The sequence below is a fragment of the Cydia strobilella genome, chromosome 6, assembly GCF_947568885.1.
Source record: "Cydia strobilella chromosome 6, ilCydStro3.1, whole genome shotgun sequence".
Lineage (NCBI taxonomy): Eukaryota > Metazoa > Arthropoda > Insecta > Lepidoptera > Tortricidae > Cydia > Cydia strobilella.
This window is the reverse complement of record NC_086046.1, coordinates 10625055-10651948: the sequence shown is the minus strand read 5'-3', so window position 1 is coordinate 10651948 and position 26894 is coordinate 10625055. Positions and strand designations below refer to the sequence as shown.

The 26894-nt window shown below is 40.9% G+C and overlaps 2 protein-coding genes across 3 annotated transcripts; both read right to left on the bottom strand.

The window, feature by feature from the left end:
- Positions 1 to 1549: 1549 nt before the first annotated feature.
- On the bottom strand, positions 1550 to 24960 carry LOC134742106 (VPS35 endosomal protein-sorting factor-like). 2 transcript variants are annotated; one of them, XM_063675056.1, is made up of 18 exons: positions 24833 to 24960; positions 24400 to 24490; positions 24151 to 24255; positions 15878 to 16019; positions 14376 to 14545; positions 13028 to 13200; positions 12498 to 12840; positions 12217 to 12392; positions 12031 to 12134; positions 11723 to 11904; positions 11156 to 11302; positions 10696 to 10865; positions 8547 to 8706; positions 6828 to 6999; positions 6294 to 6433; positions 3382 to 3550; positions 2764 to 3029; positions 1550 to 1747 (listed from the first exon to the last, which is right to left on the bottom strand). In XM_063675056.1, the coding sequence occupies exons 1-18, from the start codon at positions 24850 to 24852 to the stop codon at positions 1667 to 1669; spliced, it is 2811 nt and encodes a 936-aa protein (XP_063531126.1). In that variant the 5' UTR covers positions 24853 to 24960; the 3' UTR covers positions 1550 to 1666. The 2 variants fall into 2 exon arrangements, with proteins under 2 accessions (XP_063531126.1, XP_063531127.1); XM_063675057.1 differs by having other exon boundaries at positions 1551 to 1747; positions 14376 to 14530.
- Positions 16310 to 22015, bottom strand: LOC134742085 (uncharacterized). Its single transcript, XM_063675019.1, has 2 exons — positions 21843 to 22015; positions 16310 to 16853 (listed from the first exon to the last, which is right to left on the bottom strand). The coding sequence occupies exons 1-2, from the start codon at positions 22013 to 22015 to the stop codon at positions 16325 to 16327; spliced, it is 702 nt and encodes a 233-aa protein (XP_063531089.1). The 3' UTR covers positions 16310 to 16324.
- Positions 24961 to 26894: the final 1934 nt, after the last annotated feature.

Sequence of the window (26894 nt, the reverse complement as noted above, 5' to 3'; positions counted from 1 at the left end):
ACATAGCGAAATCACTTTGCAAGAATTGCCTTGTGAATTTAGATTAGGCTAAAGAAACGTGTTAAAATCTTAATTTATCAACAATCGATAAGTTTGTGTTTTTAAAATGTGAAGACCGTAATGAATGGAAAGAAAACCAGTGAGCAGAAGAATACAAGATTTAAATGACAAAAAAATTTAAACGGAACATACAGCGTTCTTATATTCCTACCATTTAACCTTTAACCTTTCTTATGTTGTGTAGCAAAAAAATACAAATATCGCAATTTTATGCACGAAAAGTGAAATCAAGTTAGATTATATTACCGAAAAATAATTAAGACTTTTTTCCTCTTTGTATAAACATTTTTAGTACCTACCAGCATCGATAACTCGAAAACCATGCAACTTTTACTGGGGTCATGTTCGGCTGGGCGGAATTCCTAACTGCATTACTCCAAAAAAACTCCGTAAAAAACAACGCTGGTGACACTGTAACGTGGTTGTTCTGGGACAACCTGTATACAAGAAACATTTGTGAAACCGACTTAAACCTATTTATTAAGAAGTCACTAACTAATCTGCAATAGTACATTACGATGCAAGTGCGAATTACCTTTTTGCACGTCAACGTTTTACAGTACATATGGCCCTTAAAATTTTCCAGATACGGTTATTATGACAAACTATATTTTTTGCAACTATGTCCAATATATATTTTGCTCCAGTAGACCTTCAATTTCTTTTTAATACAGTTGCTCAAAAAGTGTTACTTTTCGTGGCTGTTTAGCGTGCGGAAAGTTGGTTTTCGCGAACTAGAGCTTTTTACTTTTCCAATTTTTTTAAATTTTTACTTGTTCCAATTTATGACTACTTATTGATGAGTGTTAATATTAGTTTCCTTTAAACGTTGTAATCAACATAAAAACCTACTGTTAATGTAAGAATACGAAAAATATGCATATTTCATATTTTATTACTTACCTCTTCATCATTATAAGTATTATATAACACATTTATTTTTTAATGTTGAAAAACCGTTCTTAATAAGTTGTCTGAATGGAACGGAACGCCTGTCAAAGAAGAGGCGTATTTTCTTACTGCAAGAATGTTTTAAGTTTCCAAAGGCAACATTCGATATTGTTTTTATAAATATACGATACACAAATAATCGTAAATAACGATATTTAGGTAATAATAGTACAATGTTTTAATATTTACAATTGTTTCTGTCTTATAGAACATGCATTTGAAAAAAAAACTTTTATTAAAGTGGGTTCAATGATAATAACAAAATCTATTCTAGTCGAATAAAAGCTAGAAAAACACCTCTTCATAATGTCAATGTCAATGATGTCACAGAATTAATAATATAAAAGTTTCGAATTCCATTCCTTACTTGTTGCTTTTCTTATTTTTTCGCAACTGTATTAAAAAACGTCGTTCGATACACGTGCGGATATGTCATTACTTCACGAGTACCGAGATATCTTGCCACGAGCCGTAGGCGAATATCTCGGTACTCGTGAAGTAATGACATACTTTCCGCACTAGCATCGAAATGTACTATTTTCTTTGAAATTTAAAGTGCCCCAATTTTGGCGTGTTCAACCTTTACATTTTATGACATAATAATGTAATCCTGTAAAAATACGTTTCATAGATAAATGTATTCGATCAGCATACATCACGCGCTCTCCTGTACTTTTTGAAGAAGCTGTTGACTGGCTCTGCTGTTATCATTCTTCAACGTCATTAACATCGATTTCTGAAAAAAAAATATGGTCATTTGAGGCAAACTTGTGGCAACTGCGCTGTGAGGTTAATGACGCTTTAACGCTCGAAGATTCCTCCATGTAGGATATAAGATGTGATACCAATAAACGCCAGAACTGCGTATGAATTTCAGGGATGTTATGGGGTTGTATATGTTTTAATTTGTTACGTTGTGTGTACCTTAAAGCAGCTATTTAAACAATATGTGAATCTCACCCGAAATCGAGCTGACCTTTTCTTAATTTTATTTTGTTTGGGAGATGTACAGTATGTACACATACTTTTATTTGGGTACTTACTCTGCAGTACAATGTAAACTACGTAAATACGTGTGTAAATAATACGTAAACTAGCAGTTTGGACTTTTTTGGTTTAATTTGGAAAAAGGAAGTACACAGAATTTTATAAAATGTAATACGACGGTAAATAAAACTTATAAACATTTTAAAGAGATCCATATTCACTGAAATAAATGTCATATACTAAGAAAAAGTGACCAAGGCCTCCAGTGCCCCAGGCTGGAAATAAAAATATTTTCTGAAAATAATTTAATTTGTTCTAATACTTCTAATAGATTCATATTCTATTCTTTTACGAAGCAGAAACGTCTGCGAGCGTTACTCCAACCGCGACCAATGCTCCAATGGTCGCAGGTTCGAGTCCTGCCGGAGGTGTAAATTTTTCCATTTTTCCTTTAATAGCCGTGTCCACACATAGCAAGCATACGCGCGAGGCAATTTCCTTGCGCACAAAACGGCCAGTGTAGACGTGCCTCGGCCGAGGCGCGCGCGCGCGAGGCATGTCTAAAAATGTCGATACTACACGCGCGCCTCGGCCGAGGCACGTCTACACTGGCCGTTTTGTGCGCAAGGAAATTGCCTCGCGCGTATGCTCGCTATGTGTGGACACGGCTATTAAAGGAAAAATGGAAAAATTTACACCTCCGGCAGGACGACGTCTAATTAAAAAAAATTGGAGATTCATATTTTGTTAAACATATGTACTTACAGAAAGCCTTTGATTCGTATCCTGTAATTTTTGCGAGAGCATCCACAAATTAGCTGCCAGATTAGCCATCGAGCTATTGTCCAAGTCGCCTCGTCGCACAACTCTCCAGAAGACTTCTAGGGCCAGATCGTGCTGTTTCCGAGTCTCCTTGGCGTCGCCCAGCGCTTTCAACACCACGACGAGTTCTTGGCATATGTTGGTGGAATACGTTTCGATGCTGTCTATGTACTCGGCCTCAGATCCGTATAACTTGTCATTGGATAGCACTAAAACAGAAAAACAAGGGTATACCATACCACTTCATACAAAGGAAGGCGCCTGAATACGATACGAGCTTCGAAAAGGTACCTTAAGTCCCAAAGAAGATTGATAGATTATTAACCGCCGCCAAACCAAGTTGGTGGTAACTACTGGGATTTTTTTTTCCCAGTAGTTACCAGTGGTAAAAGGTGGGAAAAAAATTCCAGTAGTTACCACTGGTAAGAACTTGGTGGTAATAACCCGTTTACGGCACCATTTAGTTCAAATTGGTCCTTTTACTTATACCTTGATGGTTAAATTTAAAGTGCGATTATTTACAAACCAAACTGATACAAGAAATTAATATTTTTTACCAACCTCCTTCTATGCCATATGCATAAGTTTCACGAGTCATTTCACACAGCAGGTCCAGCGTGCGCAGAAGTGACATGTAATACACCGGGTCGGTCTTCCTCCAGTGGATTCTCTCCATGGTTTTGATGAAGCCACTCAGTATATAAGCTTTCACACTGCTGTCCATGTTATCCTAGAAAACACACGCTACTTTGAACGACAGTCGAGAATGTAATGTTATTTGGTATATCGTACCTTGGCGGAACAGGCTTTAGGTTACTTTTCGCTCATGTCGTCGCAGACATGGGTATAATTGGGTATCAGTGCATTCAGTGTGATGTCCTGAACACAAATATATGAGATGACAAGCGCGAAAGTGGTGGGGGTAGTTGCTGTGACGTCAAAAAGTTGGCAGTACAAAGTTTTTTTACCTTTTTTTAATCATACCATGTGGGGTACCAAATGACGTTCAAAAATTTCACAATCCACAGTTGACTTTGAACTGCTCTAAATTGAAAATGCCTAAATGGATTATTCCAAAATACATACTAAGTGACTGAATATTCTCTATATAATGTTAAAAATAATTAACCAGATATAACCAAAAATAAGAAAAGTACATCAAGTTGAAAAAAAGTATAATTTTCTGTTACAATAAACTGCAACTATTATTGAAACAAACAAAAAACCAGACTGTTTACATATATTTTTGAAATGGTCTTTTCACTAGAATAGAATAGAATAGAATATATTTATTTGCTTGAATACGTAACAATCAGATCTTATAAAATAGTTAATAGTAAATAGTAAGCCAGCGCGGGGCCTGTAGCAAATTCTATCATAGGGCCCACGGATTGTTTCATTTTGTCGGGCGAAGTAAACGAAGTGAAACTTAGGTTTTTGACGGCCACAATGCGTAGGTGCACGGGGCCCCCAAACGCGCGGGGCCCGTGGCAATTGCTACTTTTGCCACGTGGCTAATCCGCCACTGGCAGCACCTGCTTATTGGCGTGAAGTATTAACGTCAGGTTTTAGTTTCGGTTTAGGACACAAGTTGGCAGACTTTCTAACGTGCACAATCCCTATGCCTACCTGTAGTTGTACCTGTTAAGTGAGTAAAAATAATGCATCCTCGCCATGTCGTTTATAAAACTATCGTAGAGGACAGTCTCACACTCGTTACTAGTTGATTTGTAAGGCTAGAAAGCGTGTGCAATTTGATAATGACCCATTACCACAATTTAGATATTTATTTATTATTTATTTCAACTTTATTGCACAATACATGAAGGTACAAAAGGCGGACTTAATGCCTTAAGGCAATTCTCTACCAGTCCACCAATGGGTTAAACCAGAGAGATTAAGTAGGTGCAGTGACTTTTAAAGTAAATGAATTTGTAACCAAGACTAAATGAATATAAATTATATTAATAAACTTACACATATACTTAATACAAATAAACATACATACATAGATACTATACATATTTTTATACCTAGTGTGAATCATTAAGTTGACGAAGAAAAAAGTTTGTCAAGGAAATACTTGCGCTTGAATGTGAATTTGGTTTACCCATGTCATCTTGGTCGTCGTGTATAAACTAGTGATGTACCGACTATTCATTATTGATTTGGCCGACTAGCCGACTAGTCGGCGCTCGGTTGGCCGATTAGTCGGCCGACTAGTCGGCCAAATCCATAAATCATTATTTCTCTTTAAAATTTACATTCGGGTAATCACTGCAGTAGCTTTGTCTAAGTTCGGATGCATTTGAGAAATAATTGTTTTGCTCCTTGCGTCGCTCAAGCTTTCCGTGTGCAATTTTCGTACATTTTATTTAATATTTCAAGCAATTGAATGACAATTTAATAAAGGAAATACATATGTAACGTGATACATATTACGGCAACAAACCGAATAAAAAAAATTCCGTCCAAAAGCCAATTGCCATTTAAGCAATTTGAGCAAAATATATTTTCCTTAAGAGACCCGCGTTTTGTGAGGTTGATATCTTAGTGGCTTCTAGGAATTTAATTGAAAACACCTCAAATAAAAATTACCTACCTACTGTAATACTATTAATATTGTACATAGTTATTGTACTGACTGCGACAACATACATACTTTTTTGATATTTCGACAATACCTGTCCAAGGTTTGCCCTAGATTGAAATCTCTTTTTTTGTGTGTGACATTGTTCATTTATTTATTTAAAAACTGTAATAGATGTCACATATTAAATAAAAAGTGACGAAGCCCTCCAGTGGTGAAGGCCGGATTCGAACCGGCGTCTTTAGCTATCGCGACTAACGCCATGAACCCCTAGGCCACCCCGCCGACGACATCTATTACAGTTTTTAGTTTATATATAGTAGTGTGACTACTTAAAAAAACACAAATCAAAAAATATTTAATAAAATAATTTGATTTGGTCCCAAACTTGTTCATTTATTTATTTATTATTAATAATAAATAATAACAATATTTTAATATTTTACTTCATAAATTGTTGTTTTTGCTGTTTCAATTTGAAGCTGACGATCTTTTAGTGAAAAGATTTTGTTGCTAATATCCTTTTGTGTAAAGAACTAGGTCTTATTCTTTAAGAAAATTAATGAATCTATCTTGTTATCTACTCCCTACACATAAGTTGAATATATTAATATGAACAAAAATATTCGTATGCACCATTAATAGGTTTAAAGTACGATTTTATTAATTTGAATAAAATGAGTATAAATAAATATAATCAAATAAATAAATCCATCCAATAAATAAATATTTGCTGTTTATTTGGTTTGTTTGGTATGGTTTCCTGTAAGTAATAATAGGCCGACTAATCGCCGACTACAAATGTGGCCGAATAGTCGGCTTTCCCGACTAGTCGGTACATCTCTAGTATAAACATAAAATTCTTATTTGACGCGAGTCTCACCGGCATTATGAGAAGAGTCGAGAGCAAGTCACTAATCAGACTGCTAACTTTAAAGTGCGTCATTTTCTTTTGACCATCCTCCATGATGAACTCTGGAATGTCTGCTATTAAACTGATGAGCGCTTTAAAATTGGCTTCCACTGAAAATATATAACACACAAAGTTATAACGCTATACAAGAAACCGATTAGAAATTAAGCTGTAACTCGGCAGTGACGGTGTAGGCTTACGTCATAACCCGAGTGACAACCGGGACCAGCCAGGCGAGCACAGAAGTGGCGCCACAGTATCTCGAATGCGAGATAGACTACCCGTCCCTTTTTAATTAATACAGTTAGAAAAAGGGGAGTGGCGCGATAGTATCTCGTCCGCGAGATACGGTCGCGCCTCTCCTGTACTAAGCCTACTGAGGGCCTACAAACATTTTGTTATAGGTCTATAGCTCTTGCGAATTCGTGTGATAGAGAGGCAGATAACGAAATCTCGATCTTTGATGTTCCCGTGTTGTTCTTTGATTTTGTTGGATGTACAGACCTTGTCCGACACAGTTATTGAGCAGCGCGACCTGGCCGGATAGCAGGTAGAGCTGCGCACGCGCGAGCGGGCAGTGCAGCGACGGCACCGTCACGAAGCAGTACGCGGCGCAGGCGCGCTGCAGCCAGCCGCGCCCTCCTGCCGTACTACGCGCACCCAGCGCGTTTACACACTGCCGAAAAACCACCATCATTTTCTAACAGTCGTTTTTAGGTCACATAAGCGCTTGCTGTTCGGTTACAACGACTCGCCGCCATGGCAATAAGGTAAATTGGCGGGTTAGTGAAAAAAAGAAGTCGCGGACCACTGCCACGGTCGCTGGTGGGTCTCATGTACCAAAATGCATGCATGGCCACTTTATGAATGAATTCACTTCAAAATGGTTCCATTCAATTTTGCAGCTCGCATAGGTACATGGTTGTGCGCACTTAACACATTAAGGGTCGGTTGCACCAAACCGTCTGTCACCGTTTTACCGTTCGCTAAATTTTATTGTATGCAAAGTTTCATAGTTCTCTGCTGCTTTACGCCTCCTTGCCTTGCCTTGTGGTTGGTGCAACTGGCCCTAAGTATACCTACCGGGAACCCGCTCGGTGGGTTCTCTGTTCGACGTCGCTTTCCTTTACAAACTTACAAAGTAGAAAAATGCTGGGATCGGCTACGAGCGTAGCGCTACGAAAACGTTAGCAGTGATTGTGTTAACCGTCAACTAACAGTATGAAATTGCGGCGCCTTCCGCGCCTTCGGGATTCCAATCGCATACGTACGTGCCCTTACAACTGTAAGCTATAACGACAGAAATAATCAAATATGTATTTAATACTTATATGTACAATCTACAATGTGTATTTATTCGTTTCAAGTTTTATATTGTAACCCGAACAAAGCCGCAGAAATACCTATAAAATAAAACCTAACCTAGCTTAGGTAGTAGGTTAAGACGAAAGTGGAGGACCCGCGCGAATTCGCCTTTTCATACAAATGTAGTTCTCATTTTCCTCTCAGGTTACTAACATTATTAAAAATGTTTTGACGCAATGTATTGTATATCAACCAAAGCTATGCCCCTACGTTAGATTTTTATTTCTAATTTTTAATTATTATAATAGAAGCATTTCAAAATTTGTATGAAATCTGTTTTTCGCTCCTACTTTTTACAATAATCAAAAAATCGAAAAACTCAAACGTAGGGGCATAGCTATGGTAAATAATATACATCAAATTATGCAAAAATATTTGCCATAATGTCAATATCCATAGAGGAAAATGGAGAAACGGCCGTCCCCTTTCCTCTTAATAAAGCACAGAAAAACATAAAAACTTACATGAACTAGTTTGATGAAGGCGGCTCTCGACGTGTAGTTGAGCTGCTGCTCCGGGTCGTCGTGGACGTCGTGGTAGCTGACTGTCACCGCACTACGAACACAATATACAGATGTCCTTACATGAACGAGTGCCATCAGCACGGCGTCCAGCTTGATGAAGGCGGCGCGGCTCTCGACGTGTAGTTGAGCTGCTGCTCCGGGTCGTCGTGGTAGCTGATTGTCACCGGACTACGAACACAATATACAGATGTCCTTACATGAACGAGTGCCATCAGCACGGCGTCCAGCTTGATGAAGGCGGCGCGGCTCTCGACGTGTAGTTGAGCTGCTGCTCCGGGTCGTCGTGGTAGCTGACTGTCACCGGACTACGAACACAATATACAGATGTCCTTACATGAACGAGTGCCATCAGCACGGCGTCCAGCTTGATGAAGGCGGCGCGGCTCTCGACGTAGAAGTTGAGCTGCTGCTCTGCGTCGTCATGTGTCACTGCGTGCACGTACTTCGTGATCAGGTCCGCGCACAGCTTCACTTCGTCTTCCACTGTCACAGCGCTGCAAACACAATCTCTTGACAATGTCGTTCTTGTATTGGATCCAAGGGCGTCGCCAGTTGGGCAAGGGGAGGGACATACATTAAGTTACAAATTTTATTCTCTAGGCCAGAGATGGGCAAAATGTAATCGACTAACGATTAACGATTAAGATTACAAGAATTAGTTGCGACTGACGATTGAAAACGACGATTGATCAATCTTAGTTGTATAGAGTGCAACTAATTTAGTTGCAACTAAATTAGTTGCCGATTGATTTCGGACAACTAAATTTTGTAATCGACTAATTAGTTAGACTATTTTCTCGCGACTAATGTTAGAAGCAAATTGAATAGAATACCTCGGTATGGCTATGTTGACAGACTGATTAGGACATCTTAACGGATGTTTAAAAATAAAATAGTCATGTATTACTTACGATATTTTGACCGTTTCTAAGGAGTGAGATCTGTTCTCACTATTATTTTGCTACTAAAGTAGTGCATCTGTCTGAAATGAGGGCTAACGCGTATGAATTCGCCGCTAGGGGCGCTAGTGTAGATGGTGGTCTTTTCCATAGTTCGAAATGTCAAATGTCACTTGTCACTTCAATGACTGACAGCTGTTCTATAGTCTTTTGGACCACCATCAACAGAGGCGCCAACTGGTGAGCAAAAAAACGATAGCCCTCATTGGATTAAATTTCTCTTATCTAAGGGTAAATAAGAACTGGGTACTTTGTGCATTAGTAAAATAACACTTAAAAAAACACAATTATTTAAATCAAACTTTGTATATTAAATATAAAAGCAACCATGATATGTATTTAGTTAAACTATATGAGGTTAGTCTTGCAATCGTAAAAATAATAATTAAAAGCAAAAATTATCAACAAATCAACGTTGTTTATACAATAACATGTTCATATGTGATAAGATAAAACATTAAAAAACACAGTTATAATAAATCAAACTTTGTAGGTATGAAACATTCAAAGCAAAAAATATCAAAAAAATCAACGCTGTTTATACAGTAAGATGTTTATATGTGATAAGATAAAAAATGTATGTTGATTGATATATTTGAATGTAGAATGACGCAAGGAAAATGTACCATAGTTAACGCTGAGAGTTCTTTACAAAGAGGTTTAAATATTTTTAATGACCACACGTTGAAAACAAAATAGACCGCGTAGATAATAAACAACATGCAGATGTGTCATTCAATAGAACGTGTTATTTTTAGAAGATGCGTCGGCACTTGCACCAAAATGCAACAAACAACTTCCAGGCCAGGTAAGTAGGATTATCCCATTGTTTTGTCACCGCGTGACACTAAAAAGAGTTTTACTATCAGAGACAGCAAAATATTGATAGTTTCTATGTCTAAGATTTACTCAGTATCGTATAATTCAAAGTATTAATAATGCACCAACCTACTTTATTGTTTGCGATTTGTAAACAATGCAGTTTTTCGCTATTTGTCGTTATTACCAATATATCGTTATAATAATATTATGGCATTATTTGCATTGTCATTCAAGCATTTCAAACTAAACGTGTATACATAATTTTAGCTCAATCGGATGAAGATATCTGCTTCAAAATAAGTCGCAAAATTCTACCCAAACTAACATAGTTACAACATACGAGTACCTCCGTATGTTACATACATACGTACTTGTAGTTACATATTGCAAGATAAAAAATGCAAAAACGGGCGACTACGTAGTTTTAATATAGATTTAATCGTGAAATTTAGTCGATTGAAACTAAAACTAATTTAGTTGTTAGTCGAACATTCTCACAACTAATTTAATCGCAACTAAATTAATCGCGATTAAAAAATGACGATTGATATTTTTAATCGATTGATTAGTTAACTAAAAGATTAATCGATTAATGCCCATCTCTGCTCTAGGCTAGGGGGCGGCAGCTGCTAACCCTTAGCTTTATGATGTTAAAACTTTACTAATGCTATGTAAAGTATCTGTCTTCTTTTTCGGTCTTACTTGATGGACTCGTGCAGTATACAGCAAAGGCGCATTAAGCTCCCGATGACAATGGGGTCCTCTATCTGTACCAATTTGTACCTGGCAAAGAATATAGACAGAACCGTTTTGGCCATCATAGTTCGAGCGTTGGATGTTTGTACGAGTTCCACTAGCGGCATGAAAGCGTCCTGCAAGGAAAAATAAAATTAATTGTGCCCCCCAGTGCATTTTTCTTTTTTTGTTTCGAATCTACCTACTTTACACACATCTGATACAGTCGATGAATCATTGGTACGTGATACAGTTCATATTGTTACGTCAAAGATTAAATTTGATTGTGAATTTCGAGCTTATTACAAGAAAACAAGGCTCAAATATTTGATGTACCACTAGGTACAAGAAATAGCTACTAAGCTATTTCTTGTTTATTTTCTCTACAGCTATAATATGCATAAAACGAATTTATAGCGTAAATTACCATCAAAAATAGCTCCTCGACGTCTGGAATCGAGTTCAGCATCCGCCGAACAACGAATTGGAAGCTCCCGGAGAACTCATCAGCGGCTTTTCCGCATCTGATCATGTATCTGATGGTACCGCGGAAGATAATGTTCACGTGTTGCGTCTGAAAATTGTTACATATTTTGAAGATTTCTAAAATAATAAGAGTGTGAGTATAGTAAAGTTATACTTAGGGGATTTTTCTGTTGAAGATAAGTAGAAAGGCTATCTTCTGTTCTGAGTGAGAAGAAACAAGCCAAATTAACCAGTTGACTGCCAAAGACGGTTATAAACGTTACGGTTACGGTTATAGACGGTTATAAAAATAAATAGGGTTCAAATTCATATATTTCATTCGGAGATTACACTTATCTTATCAACAATACTAGTTGGCCACGGACATTCGACCGTCCTACAGGACCCAAAAGGCTTTTCTTCTAAATAGCCATTACGATTTTGAACCGTATAAATTAGAGGTCAAAGTTACGTTTTGAACGGACTTATTTTAAATTAGGACTGTAAAATATAAAGTCTAAACACTTACTGATAGATGCATGCAAGCAAACTGTAGCCAAGGACCCAGCACTTGAAGGAAGTTGGTGGTCGACTTCATGTTGTTGGCGATCTTCCACCACGTTTGTATCAGCGACTCGGACGCCACCTGGTGGTAGCTGTCGGCGGCACACAGGTGCTCACCCAAGGCCATCAGGATTTCGCTTAGCATTACTATGCAACATAGGAAAGGAAAATATTTTTGTCCACTAGATAACTATGCACTTAACTCGCTTAAGTATTAAATAATATTCCGAATTGTATACTGTACCTAACATGAACGAGTACACGAAAACATACCCATTTTCTCTGCGGAACTCTGTACCATTTCCAATATTTCTGTAGATTTTTTATTAACGCTTGTAGAATCAAAAGCCGAAACCAGACAGTACAGTAATAACTCACTGAAAAATATAAATTAATCAAATATGTCATACTTTACACGATACCAGTGAACTCCATAAAAAATATTAGTAATTTTCATACTTATTTTCCATGTTCTCGCATTTTTGGAGCAAGTCCTCTAATAGAGTTAGCTTGCATTTGTTGGAGTTGACAGTCCCATACATCAACCAGTCAACTGCTGGCACATACAGGCTCAAGTACCTGTCAAGGGTCAATAACTGGACTTCATATTTTTTTCGAATGGCTGGTTGAAAAATCTGAAATGAGATTAAAAAGAAATAAATACCTAATTATAAAATAAAGTTTAAAGAAAATAGTGTCAAAATAAATATGTTTTAGAAACGCTCACTAATTATAATTACCTGTTGATATTCCTCAAGAAATTCTTTCAAATTGCTATATAAGAATTCCTCACATTCATTCCCCAGTAAACTAGATGCAACTTTGCAGAGGTAGAACCTCAGGTAGGTAGCAACCAATGGGTTGCCTATACCTCTGATCATCTTAGTGAGCCTGGCAATAGCTGGCTTTATTTCGTTTTTGGCAATAAATGAGTAGCACTTTAGCAAAGACATTTCCATGTACAACCTGGGCAACAACTCTCTTATTGAAGCCATTTTGAATAGCCAATTCTGACATGTCTCCTTGGCTGCATCAGGAACCTCAGTGGGGTCAATGTCTTTGTCTCTTTTTGGAACATTGGTGCTAAAAACAGACAGTAAATAATTAAATACACATGTAAGAATTGTAAGATCAAACTAATAAAGATGAATGAAAATTAAGTTTTGTATTACAAAATTCAATATTTTTGCTGAGACATTAAAGGCGTTATTTGAACATGATTTGAACAGACGTTACAAATTGTAACTTACAATTGTGAAAGAAAACTTACCCATAGCTCCGCTCCTTCAGTCTAGCAAAGACTAGATTACCAAATGTGTCTAAAACATCAGTAATCAATACAAACTTGCTGGGATAGAATTGCATTACATTCACGTCAGATAATAATTTAGAACATTGAATCGCGATTTTGAATGCTTTAACGCGTTGTTCAGTAGCCCAAGCCTACAATATAAGAAAAGAAACTAAAAAAATGTATACAGTGTGGAAAAAATTTATGGGCCCTCTAGGGAAAGTACCTTAACACCTTAAGTTAGCTCATTTTACTTAAAGGAAACATTCTTATATATAAAAAAACTGCATTCAAAGATTTTTAAAGTTCGCTTGTCACGCCCGGGAATCGAACCAACAAAAAATTTAAAAAATAAACATCATCTATTTTATTCCACTAGTTGGTACAGTTAATGTTAATGATAACATTTATCCCAGAAACATTAGGTCTTACACTCGTCTGTCGAAAAAATATCCATAAAGTCGAATATTTAGTACTTACCCAAGAATATTTTTAGACAAGCAAAATAAAAAATAAAAATCTATGAATGCAGTTTTGTTCCTTTTTTAAATAAAATAATGTTTCCTTTAAGTAAAATTAGCTAACTTAAGGCTTTAAGGCACTTTCCCTTCAGGGCCCATTAATTTTTTCCACCCTGTATAGTACTCACCATAGCCCGGAATTTTCGCGGCAAAACAAAAGACTGTCGCAATCTTGCTAGAGTTAGAAACATATTTTTATCGACACGACATTATGCGACAGTCTTTTGCTTTGCCGCGAAAATTCCGGGCTAGGGTACTCACTTATTTATCTATAGAAGTATGTATTAATATATGTTTTCTCCATCCATGGACAGGTATTTTTGTATTTTAAGGATACTGTGGTGACACTTGTGACAATTACACAATTGTCGTTAAGGATCTTGCTTTGGCTTGAACAAGTTTAACACATTTACTGCCAGACAAAAAATTAAACAGTACTCAACAATCAACATAATATCGCCCACTAGGCACATTTACAAAGCTTTTATGAAATTGACCTATTGGAAGTGGCTTCAAATGGTTTTCGAAATACCATTGGGTTGCAAAACATACACAATCAGAATGAATTTCGTATTGAGGCATGTCTAAATAATATAATAATTAAATTAAATTTTAATTGCTGGTGCCAACCCTGCAAGTCGTGGCGATGTGCGCCCGCTAGATGGGCTCTTTGGCGTAGCCTGTTGCTATCTATGGCTACCTACTTATAGCAATCCGCCTCCTGGGTTATCTGGCATGCAAGCAAAAGTTACGAGCGACCACTAGGCGGGTGCCTAGCAGTGAATGTGTTAACCTTTTTTTAATACCTTTTTGATTTCTTCATTTAGCACATTGATTTTGGTGACAAATTCCTGCTGTGACAAACCCATTGTTTTTCGCACACTGTCTTCATCAAAGTCATCCAACTGTTCAAGCCTGTGCTTTACTTTCTCATTTAAATTGGAAACCTGGCGGATAAGAGCTGAAAAGGAACTAACTTAAAAGAACCAAAAAAAAAGGAAGTGAAAATTAGTCATGTGAAGAACCTAACCTAGGGTGGTGCCAGCAGCGGGGACAGGCTCAAGCTGTAAGGACTATTATAATTAAGCTCTGGTAATGTTGGTTGGGGAGCCCAAGAGGGGATTTTTGGAGTTACTCGAGCGCGTCAGATTAAGATAGGGGAATACCTTGTTGAGTAACAAATATATTTTTTTTCAAATCGTCAGAATAAGGATACTGCTTCACATTATCGTGAGATTAAGGTTTCACATAACTGGGATATCAATCTGAACCTGTCTTCACGTTCAAGATGGCGGTTTATTTTGCAAATTGTTGACTGCCATTTGATTACTGATCGCTGAAATCGTCAGATTATTGAAATAGACAATTTTGTAGGGTCCATTTAACAACCTCTTTGAATATCTAACGCGCTCGAGTAAATTATTTTTTCAAAATTTTCTACCCTTCTGTGACCACCGGCAGATTAACTAACATACACTTGAAATAAAACTATGAAAACGGATTATATCGCGTATATTGAATTTATAATACATCCCGACGTTTCGAACTCTTTTTTTGCACTTTGTAATTTTTCCTCAGTCACCCGTTGACCATGAACGCTGTAAAGAGTTCGAAACGTCGGAATGTATTATAAATTCAATATACGCGATATATCGCATATTATAATCTGTTTTCATAGTTTTATTTCATGAGTATGAGTATGTGAGTGAGTATGAGTTTTATTTCATACCCTTGTTATCAGAGGCATGTTGCGCGACTGACAATACCAATATCTGACGCGCTCGAGTAACTGCACATGGCGATTATTTTTTTACATTTAAAAAAATTTGCAGTCGCTTTCCTGCTCACTAAAAAAGGAAATGTAATATAACCTTTTTTTCTTCCTATCATCTAATCTTTCGATTCCAATAGGTCTCTACGACGCTCGAGTAACTACACATTTAGCATCGCCATCTCCCCAGTTATGTGAAGGCTCATTGTGAGCCCCACAGGATCACACTGTAACTTTCAAACTTTGAAAATCGTTCACACGGCGTCTATGCGGGAAAGGCGTCTAACCGTGTGAACGATTTTGAAAGTTGCCATACAAATTTTTGTTGTCATTACGGTATGTATTCAAATCCCGCCGATAAAACATCATGTGAACCTAGCCTAAGCCTAATGGTCTTTATACCAGATATAATGAATATTAATACTGGTGAGAACCTGTAATTGGCTTTTTGTATCATATTTATTAAACCTATAGACATGTTAACAGCTGTTGGATCTCCGAATAATAATAAAGAAATAAATAAATTATATTATATACCTTTTTCGCCACCTGGAAGAAAACTGCTGATAATAGTCAATTTTTCTCCTGTAGTATATTTGTTGAGAATAACAGCACGCCTGGATGTCCAAGCCTTTGAATAATTTATGCAGCCATCAGACACTTCCACAGGTTGTAACTTCTAAAAATTTAGCACATTTTTATAATTATTTCATATTAATGACATTTTTTTTGCCATTACAGAAATAAATTTCTAATTATTGTAAAAAAAAATTTTTTATTACAACATTAATTTTATTGATAGCTGCAGGGCCGGATTTAGGAGGGGGGGGGGGGAAGGGGGGGGGGCAACCGGGGCAGTTGCCCCGGGCCCTTGAATAAATAAATCAATCAACTAATAGGTTATAGGTTATAGGTGTTCGCGGGCTAGGTTTCCGCAACTCGACGTCTTACGATGCGCCTATTTTGCGTGATGGGTTGCCGGCACTACTCCTGCCAACCCAACTCCTCCAAGAAGCCTAGCAGACCCTTGATGTTGCCGACGACTTCTGGGAGAGGCCCCGGCGAACCGAGGTATTGTGCCCGGTATTCTGCCACCCCTGGACATTCAAGGATGACGTGGGCGGCTGTCTCTTCTGCCTCCATGCATGCCCTGCAAAGGGGGCTATCTGTAACACGCATGGTTAGTAAGTGTTTGTTTAGTGAGGCGTGGCCAGTTATGGCTCCAGTTAGTAGCCGGAGTTGTGGCCTCTTCAGCAGTCGCAGCCTCCGTGACAGACCTGGGTTGATCGTCGGGAGGGCTTCCTTCGCCTGTCTGCAGGTACCTAGGTTAGTCCAATACTGTTGGTGTTTTACCTTGGTGTTGTGTCGCAGCATGTTCCGGAGCCAGGCATATGGCAGAGGTAGGATTGGCTCCGGTCCTGCCACCTTCAGTTCCGAGCCTCCTCTTGCTAATATGTCGGCTGCATCGTTACCTCGCGAGTTGCTGTGTCCTTTAATCCACTGCAGAGTTACGCTGTGATGACGCGCCACAGCACGCACACATACAAGGCGGCACCGCAACACAGCCACGCAGAACCGGCCGCCTGTCCGCGAGCCGCGCCCCACCGCCGACCGCGCCCCGCACCCCGCGCGCCGAACCGTATATAACGCCGTGCACTCGCAGCGATCGCGAGTGTTCTTCGCAGTCGCGGATCGGCTGCTAGGGGCACTGCACTCTAGCTGAGCGGTGTGTGGTTCACGCGTCAGCTCCCTAGAGACTCCTTCCCCCTCTTCCTCGGTACGTTGAGCGGTGTGTGGTTCACGCGTCAGCCCGGGTACCTTGCTAGAGGATTCTATACCTTACCCTTGGGGACAGTAGTGCCGGGAGCGTGGTAGACGCCCAGCACACTGTCCTTGCCCCGAGATCCCGTCACTCCGCCCGAAGGAATAGCAGCGCAGTGTGTGGTTACGCGTTAGCACTCTATCCCTTCGGTACAACCCCGATCCCGTTCCGTACACCGTAAGCCTGGCCCTGCCGACCGTCCCGAGGGTCAGCACAACCCCGTATGGTTGTCGCGGATAGATTAGGGATTCGCGCCCGTCATTAACATCCCGAATAAGGGATCCCGTCCCGTGCGCATTAGCGTAGGCTCTAGCATACCCGTTTGATCCTATTATAAATAAACCGGCATAAAAGCCCGTAGATTGTAGAGATATAAATCAGTGTTTCTTTACTCACCCCTCTGTCCTCTCATCCCTGAGCTGTCGAGACATAACCCGAGGTCCCGTCTGGACCGAGGGAGATCGTACATGCTGCCACACTCGTCCCGACGCGTGTGACAACATTACATCTGGCGCCCAACTCAAAAACTCGCGTAAGAGCTCAAACGCTCGAGAGGACACAGGTTATTTCATCTTAAAATTGTTTTCTATTTTTATTAAAAGATAAATCCGTATAAAAACATAATATAGCGTATCCCACCCGCCCGAAATAAAGTCCCGACACACCATAGTTAACAAAGGTAAGTTAACGCGTGGAGATACATACCACAAGTCCGCTATACGAAGCAACAGCTTGGGTATACCGCTAAAATCAAATCGGAGCTGATAGAGGCAGCTACCGACAGAGGGGCTAAACCGTAGAAGAAATCCGAAAAGGGTTAGTCGAGACCCTACGAGAAGCCGCTTTCCAGACACCGAAAAAAAAAACAGTCAAGAAACATGTCCGACAACAGTGCGAAAATGATCACGAAACTCATAAGAGAGTGGAACCTCTCCTTCAAAACGACCGATTGTCCAGTAGACTTCATAGAGAGGCTAGAAGAGCTCGTAACAGCAAGTGGCATTCAAAAAAAAGATATATTACCGGCACTACCTCGTATCCTGCAAGGAAAAGCACTCCTCTGGCACAGGAATAACGCAGAACAATGGACGACATGGGAAGAGTTCGTAAGTTGTTTTAAATTATATTATTTTCCAAGCAATTACGAGGAAGAACTCGTCGCTAAGATAGTCGCGAGAAAACAACAATATAGGGAGACGTTAATGAGAAGACACGGAAGCCTCACCGAACCAGAGAAACTACACCGCATACATGAAAACATGTTGAAAAGTTATAAAATGTATATTAAAAAACAGGATTTCAAGGACCTCACAAGTTTAATAAAGCTCGCAAAGGAGTACGAAAGCTTCACACTAAACACACCCGAAACGGAGCCCGCAGCATCGGAGGGAGACAGCGATACATGCTGGGAAACAGCAACTCCAGAAAGTAACCCGCAAACGACGTACACCGCAGGCCCAAGTAGGCCACATGATTCGTGCCAATCAAGGACACAGGACTGCGAAGATCACCGCAAAATACACCCCAATTACGACTCCAAGACGTGTTGCTGGTCATGTGGAAAGCCAGGACACGATGCGGAGGCATGCAGAGGCAGACGGCAAGTATTCTGCAGCAAGTGCGGAAAGCTAGGTGTACTTAGCAAAGACTGCTGCAAGAAATGGGGGAAAACCGAAGCCCTAGGCGCGTCTGACAGCCCAAGGGAAGACAACCGTCCGTACGCAGAAATACAAATAATGGGACAGAAATACCGCGGATTAATCGACACCGGCTCCACGAACACGTATATCAATCAACAAACATACAACGAGTGCAAGGGCGAAGCAATATTAGAAAAAGATATTAGAATACCGATCGTGTTAGCAAACGGACACAGAACGGAAGCCAAAAAGAGTATCCTGGTGGAGTTACAAGTAGAAAACGCCAAATTCAAGCACTGGGTACGAGTGTTACCTACAGCAACCGAAATAATAATCGGCATGGACGTACTACGACGGCTCGGAATGACCCTAAGATGGCCGCAACACGACGTAACCGACACCGATAATGAGGCAAAACCGCCGGAACGACAAGCTATTAAGTTACCAAGGCATACTCCAGAAAAATCCAGAACGAATCACAACAACAAATTACAGGATACAAAACGGAACCACTCAGAACCAGTTAAACAGAAATATTACCCGCGGAACCCCAAACAACAGCAAAACATAGCCACATACATCGAAAATAAGAATACAACATGGGATAAATACCGAACCGAATTTAATTTTGCCCTAAATACGCCCGTCCAACCGTCAACAAAATATACTCCCGCATTCCTACGATATAGCAGAGTGCTACGGAACCCGAACAATCAGAACTCATTCCCGGAACCCCAGGTTAAAGAAATTAAAAAACGACATGAAATATACGACATAGTACGGAAAAACCAAGAAAAAACATCAACAATACAAAGAAGTTATTACGACAAAAACAAACGCCCGTGGAACCCTAAAATAAGCGACCCAGTCTTACAACAAAATTTCACATTATCGAACGCTGAAAAAAGCTATTCCGCTAACTTGGCTCCTAAGTACATAAGACCGACCATACATCATTCTAGAATAGAAATCTCCAGTTATATACCTACTACAAGAAAAAAAAAACCGCAAACGTAAAGTTGTAACAGCGCATAATATAAAGAATATGAAACCTTTACGCCAACTAAATAAAACATAACCGTCCCGTGACAACACAACCGGCAGTTAGGTATAGGAACCATGCAAAATAGCATACAAGAACGCAAACGAAAGCCGACATAATCATTAATAGGAATAGGGTTCATTATAAGTCGCACCGCACACAAGAGCCGGCAACCGAGAGATATTATAACCAAAGAGGAGTAACTACCTACAGAAGAGTAAAATCCAACAACGAGATACAATACTAAAATTACCGTAACCGCGAAAAAAATAACGACAATAACTCTGTGGTCATTCAATGCTTCTGGCAGAAGCGTAGAACACGGCAACTCGTAAACAAACTATGTCGAGCGCACGGAAATGAACCGTACACAGTCCGCATAAGGTCTAACCAAAATTTTAGAAAATAAAAAACTCAAAATTAAAACCCAGAATATCACAGATTAAGTGAACCCAACCTCCAAAATGTCTCCAAAAGGGTACAAACGGACTATTACGAAAAAGATAAACGATATAAATATAACATAAAAAGAAATAAAATAAAATTGAAATAACTAGAAACAAAACATACCTACAAGCGCGAAACCTAACTATAAAATTATCCGAAATTTCAGAAATAGAATACTGCCGACATAGTGCTATGACCCGGCATGGGCGTAGTACAGTCGGAAGTCCACGTACCCAGTAGCGAGGCTGAAGCGGGAACGACAAACCCACCGTCACTCGCGACACCAGACCAGCCGTCACCAGCGAAACCAGGATAACGGCAGCCCAGCTGCCCGATGGGAGCGCAGGAACCGCCCCCAGGGCAGAACCAGAACCGGACGACCTGTGCGCGGGCTGCTAGCACAGGACGATAAGTATGGCACCTTACCATCAGTGGACTGGTAAGGGGACCTAGCAACCGCAACCAGAAATATAGTAAGGTATGAAGAGGATTATAATTATCACTACAAGTGAACATAAAAACAGGAATTATTAGACACCCGCGTATATTTTTAGTCGCCGCTAGCGACATGTGTCAACCCCGTATAAATTGTGTAAAATACAGCCCACATTTTTTTTCTCCCGTCTCTAAATAATATTTTATTTTTATTTTAACCAAGCTAAGTAAACGTAACTTAGTAATATATAAACACGATTACAGGTGATTTTTCCCCTACAGGTAAAAATCTCCTCAGCCGGGACGGGACTGTGATGACGCGCCACAGCACGCACACATACAAGGCGGCACCGCAACACAGCCACGCAGAACCGGCCGCCTGTCCGCGAGCCGCGCCCCACCGCCGACCGCGCCCCGCACCCCGCGCGCCGAACCGTATATAACGCCGTGCACTCGCAGCGATCGCGAGTGTTCTTCGCAGTCGCGGATCGGCTGCTAGGGGCACTGCACTCTAGCTGAGCGGTGTGTGGTTCACGCGTCAGCTCCCTAGAGACTCCTTCCCCCTCTTCCTCGGTACGTTGAGCGGTGTGTGGTTCACGCGTCAGCCCGGGTACCTTGCTAGAGGATTCTATACCTTACCCTTGGGGACAGTAGTGCCGGGAGCGTGGTAGACGCCCAGCACACTGTCCTTGCCCCGAGATCCCGTCACTCCGCCCGAAGGAATAGCAGCGCAGTGTGTGGTTACGCGTTAGCACTCTATCCCTTCGGTACAACCCCGATCCCGTTCCGTACACCGTAAGCCTGGCCCTGCCGACCGTCCCGAGGGTCAGCACAACCCCGTATGGTTGTCGCGGATAGATTAGGGATTCGCGCCCGTCATTAACATCCCGAATAAGGGATCCCGTCCCGTGCGCATTAGCGTAGGCTCTAGCATACCCGTTTGATCCTATTATAAATAAACCGGCATAAAAGCCCGTAGATTGTAGAGATATAAATCAGTGTTTCTTTACTCACCCCTCTGTCCTCTCATCCCTGAGCTGTCGAGACATAACCCGAGGTCCCGTCTGGACCGAGGGAGATCGTACATGCTGCCACACTCGTCCCGACGCGTGTGACATATTGGTGGTACATACCTCTGATAGAGCTTTGTGGCATTCGTAGATTAGCCCTGAGGTCAAAGTATAACTTTGCAGGGCTTGTAATACCGACCGACTATCGGAGAGTATGCGGATGGGGTAGTCCAGTACTTTCCTTGAGACGATTGCGTGTGCTGCCATTATGATGCCCATACATTCTGCCTGGAAGACTGTGTTATGTGCACCAAGTGGTGTCGAGATGTGTATGTTTAGGTCCTCTGAGAATGCCCCAGCGCCAGTGCCTGACCTTGTCTTTGATCCATCCGTGAAGATTCTCAGCTCCCTTGGGTTGAGTCCTTCATGGGGTTCTTCGTGTAATTGTATTTTTTACTTTTTGTCGAAGACGAATTGCCTGGGTATCCTGTCAGTCACCGCCTCAATTAGCGGTTCCTTACCTATGGCCTCGTAGAGGATCTCGGTGTGTGGCACCCTAGGCGGTCTCCAGAGATTAGATTTTTTGAGACGTACCGCCGCAGCTAGCGCTTCCTGTTGTATAAAGAGGTGCAGCGGCGGCAGGCCCAGTAGGGCTTCCAGGGCCGCAGTTGGTGTTGTTCTCATGCAGCCCGTGGCCGCCATACAGGCCAGCCTCTGGAGTCGTTGTAGTCTAGCTTCCACTGTGGATAGTTTGGTGCGTGGCCACCATACTATCGCGCCGTAGCTTATTATTGGTCGTATGATTGCCTGGTAGAGCCATAGAATTATCCTGGGAGTTAGTCCCCAGGTTTTACCAACCATTCTACGACATTGCCAGAATGCGATTGTAGCTTTGTCAATTTTGCTGTTTAAGTGATTGCTCCAATTTAGTTTGCTGTCGAGTATTACCCCTAAATACCTTACCTCTGCAGATAGTTGGAGTTCTGTATTGAACAGTTTGGGAAGGCGGTAGTTTCCCAAATTGCGTTTGTTGGTGAACATAACCAGCTCCGTCTTGCGTGGGTTGACTGTGAGTTCGTTGTTAATGCACCAGCGCTCCACGATGGCTAGTGCAGAGCGGGTAACCTCGCACACCGTACCTGAATGATTGCCGCTCGTTAGTATCACTATGTCGTCGGCATAGCCGATCGTGTAGTAGTGATTGTTGTTTAGTGTAGTGATCAGGTCGTTCACCACTAGGTTCCATAGAAGTGGTGATAGGACTCCGCCTTGGGGGCATCCCTTTGCCACTAGTGCCTGTTGTGTCTCACCTGTCCCGAGTTTGATGACTCTCTGGCTCAACATGTTGTTTATCCATTTGGTCATAACTGCATTCGCACCGTGCCTTACCAGTGCTGCTGTTATGCTGCTGAACCTGGTCCTGTCGAAAGCTCCCTCTATATCAATAAAGGTTCCTAAGCACATGGACCTGCTTTTGATCGCCACCTCGATTTTGCTTACCACTGCATGAAGTGCCGACTCTGTAGATTTGCCAGGGCTGTAGGCATGTTGGTTGGGATGTAGGGGCACATTACTTAGCACCCTCTCCCTCAGATACCTGTCGCACAACCTCTCCAAGGTTTTCAGCATGAAGGAGGTCAGGCTGATGGGCCTAAACGATTTAGGATCCGAGTAGTCGCCTTTACCTGGTTTCGGTATGAAGATCACTTTGACCTCTCTCCATCTTTTCGGCACATATCTGTGAGCCAGGCAGGCGCGCAGAACGATGGTCAGCTTCAGGGTGAGATGCTTCCCGCCCCATTTGAGTAGCGCAGGGAAGATCCCGTCCGTTCCTGAAGACTTGAAGGAGTCAAAGCTGTTTATGGCCCACTGCGTGCGCTGTAGGCTGATTACCTCGTGTGTCTGTAGCCACTCGTCCTCTGTCGGAGTAGTCTCCTCTTCCCCCAGACTCACTGGGTGCGATATAGCGCAGTCCGGGAAGTGTGTTTGCACCAGGACCCGCTCTGCTTCCTCCGGTGAGTTGTTCAATCAACTAATAAATTTGCCATGGGCCAGATGTGAATTCATCTAGCCGTGGGCGGAATCCCATCTGCGAGGCCCTGTTCTTTCTCTGTGCCCGAAGGGGCCTCGCGCGAGGCCCCCCTTGGGGCGCGAGGCCGTGAGCAACGTCCCACTTCGCCCACTACGACACTGACTATAGTTATGACATTGTCTATTACAGAATTCCATTATACCATCTTTGACCTCCATCATTAAACAAATTTCAGCTCAAGCAGAAACTAGCAAGTAATACAATACAGAAAGTTTGTAAAACAAAATGTAAGACAGGAATAATAGAATATAAATAATAATTTAAAGAGAAAAAGAACTTCCTGCAGTTCACAAATAGAACTGATGTATTTTGGAAATCTTACCTCTGCCAAGTCCATTTGCTCAAACCTAAGTAGTGGATCAACCTCTTCAAATGCAGAACTCCATTTATTCAAGTTTTCAATAAAGCTTGTACTTGAACTTATTTTCTGAAATAATTCAAATGTGGGATAAAATCAGTGTTTCAATGTTAAACCTTGTTCTTATGTAATTTTCATAAATAAATAGAAAATTTATTGTGTAATCGTGGATTGTTTTACTATCTCCAAATAATTAAGTGTAAGGGAACTTACTGCTGATACAATATTTGATTTAAGTGGATGATTTGTTACTTCAAATTTAGGGTATTCATGTTTAACATTTTTACGATTTTTCTTTGAAAACCTGTAATAAGTAAAAATAAATTAATCTTATACCTTTAAACGAGCAATTCTTGTATATATATATATATATATATATATTTCGGGGATCTCGGAAACGGCTCTAACGATGTCGATGAAATTTGCTATATGGGGGTTTTGTAGGGCGAATCGATATAGCTAGGTCTTATCTCTGGGAAAACGCGCATTTTTGAGTTTTTATATGTTTTCCGAGCAAAGCTCGGTCTCCCAGATATTTTGATTTAAAAGAGTTATGACACCATTTTAAAGTATATACTTAAAGAAAACAACCGTATATTTAGGCTAAGAGTGGATTTTTAATAATTCTAGATAAAGATAATCTTACCATTCGTAGTAACTAGGCATGGTGAAAGTTTGTATTAACTTTTAATTGCTATAATATGTTAGGATAATATAAAACTATTATATATTTACGCCTATTTGTATTTCTTGCTTGAGCTGTCAAGAATGTCATGTCCAAAGAGCATATAATCACTACCTGCCTGGGTCCGTCACTCCACACTTGTATCGTTTTGCCGATCACGATCATGCGTATAGGCAGTATCGAGCTCGAGTATCCTAAGTATGCCGTATCACTAGCATCGTGGCGGGGAAAAAGTAGCGTATCGTATCATAACGCTGTAATATTAACCTTTTAAATTATGGAATGTAGAGTTATTTTAAATCATAAACAAAAACGTTGTCGCGACAGTCGATCCGATCGAGTCAAGTCGAATCGGTTCGACAGTGTTGCGAAGTTTAAATAAGATATTGTCTATGGTCTAACATTTCGATGAGACAAAAGTTTGCATAATATTTGGGTAATAACGGCCATTCTCCCGTTACAATTTAGAGAAGATAGATCTAATACAATTTGATCTGATATAATGAGTGTTATCAAGTGTTATTATCAAGAAGCCAAGACAGGCGACGCGCAGAGTCGGTGACCACATGGGCTGGTTTACCTGAAAGCTAAGTGTTTACTGCTTTGTATCTATTGTACAATTATCTTGATTTATAATTTAAAGGCCATCTTACTGGTTGCCACGTGGCAATCCGTGGATCCAGTAAGTTTGTACCTATGAGTCCACGATGAAGGTCGTGGAAGCTCTTTGGAGGCCATCTTAGGTAAGGCGGACTAGGTACTTGGTTGGCGTGCAGGAAGACAGCGGCTCCGTCTACTGGATTTCCTTTATCAACACGCAGCATCTCCTTTATCTATATGTAGGAGTACAGTACCAGCGGCATCAGCCCTTGTAGATGCGCGGCTACTGCGATGGTTGGCGCTAGTTCTGTGGTTTGGCCACTAGGTTCTCCTTTATCAGAACGAAAGGGGTGGCGGCTTCGAGGTTCGGCCGCCAGGCGCCCCTGATGATTATAAATGTGCAGCTACGTAGGTGGTTGGCACTTGGTAACCTACATCCGGCCGGGTAAGATGGTTCTCATATATGTTATAGTAACTAATAGATATCATTGGACACTTATTTATGATTGATGGAAGATGCCATCATCCTTAGAAACATATAGACATAAAAGATAGAGGTTTAAACTCTCATACTTAGCGGTAGACACTTAGTGATGCGTCATTTCATATAAACCCTTTTAACCACAGATGGTGCATAAGGCAGATGAGCGAAACAGATTATCAAGACTACAACTGGACTGTGAGGTAGGACTAACCACTCCTATCAACCCTCACATACACTACCATTATTCCTATTGTCGCGGCGTTCTGGACTATTATGGTAGTCTTGTATATTTACTTGTCTTTAGTGTTCATTATGAGAGCGTCGCGACAAACGTCACTGTCTCGCCAAGGTAACGGCCGCAAGCGAGCGAATGTAAACTTTACTTGAAAGTGTCAAGGTTACTTTGACAGCGTCCGCCATAACTAACACCTATAGCATACCCATAGTGGTCCTTGGCGCTGTGGGCACGACTATAGGGACCGTGCGCGTTGGAGAGTCTGCCATCTTGTGGCCTGAATCGGAACCATAAACATGTACATTGACACTTCACGCCAAAGCAAGTGCTTCCATCTTGTGGGCTACTTTGGAAGCATAAACTACACATTTACGCCTCGCGCCAAAAATCTGACGTCTCCTGTGCTGCCCCCTACAGTTTATGCACGCTCCCTTGGTAATGCTTTGGGCATACCGTATCACTAGCATCGCATCGTAACACTGATCATGATACGGGTCGGAGCTATCATTATCATACGGCAAAATTATACAAGTGTGGACCCAGCTTTGCGTAGCCACTGACGGTAGCGTTCAAATATTACGTAACGCAATGGGGTTGGCCGGTCGAAATAATTAGCAGATGGCGCCAGCATAGCTTGCCCTGTCAATCCCTAGAATTGCCAAATTTTTGTTTTTTTAATGCCCTGGATGCCAGCCCTTTAAGCC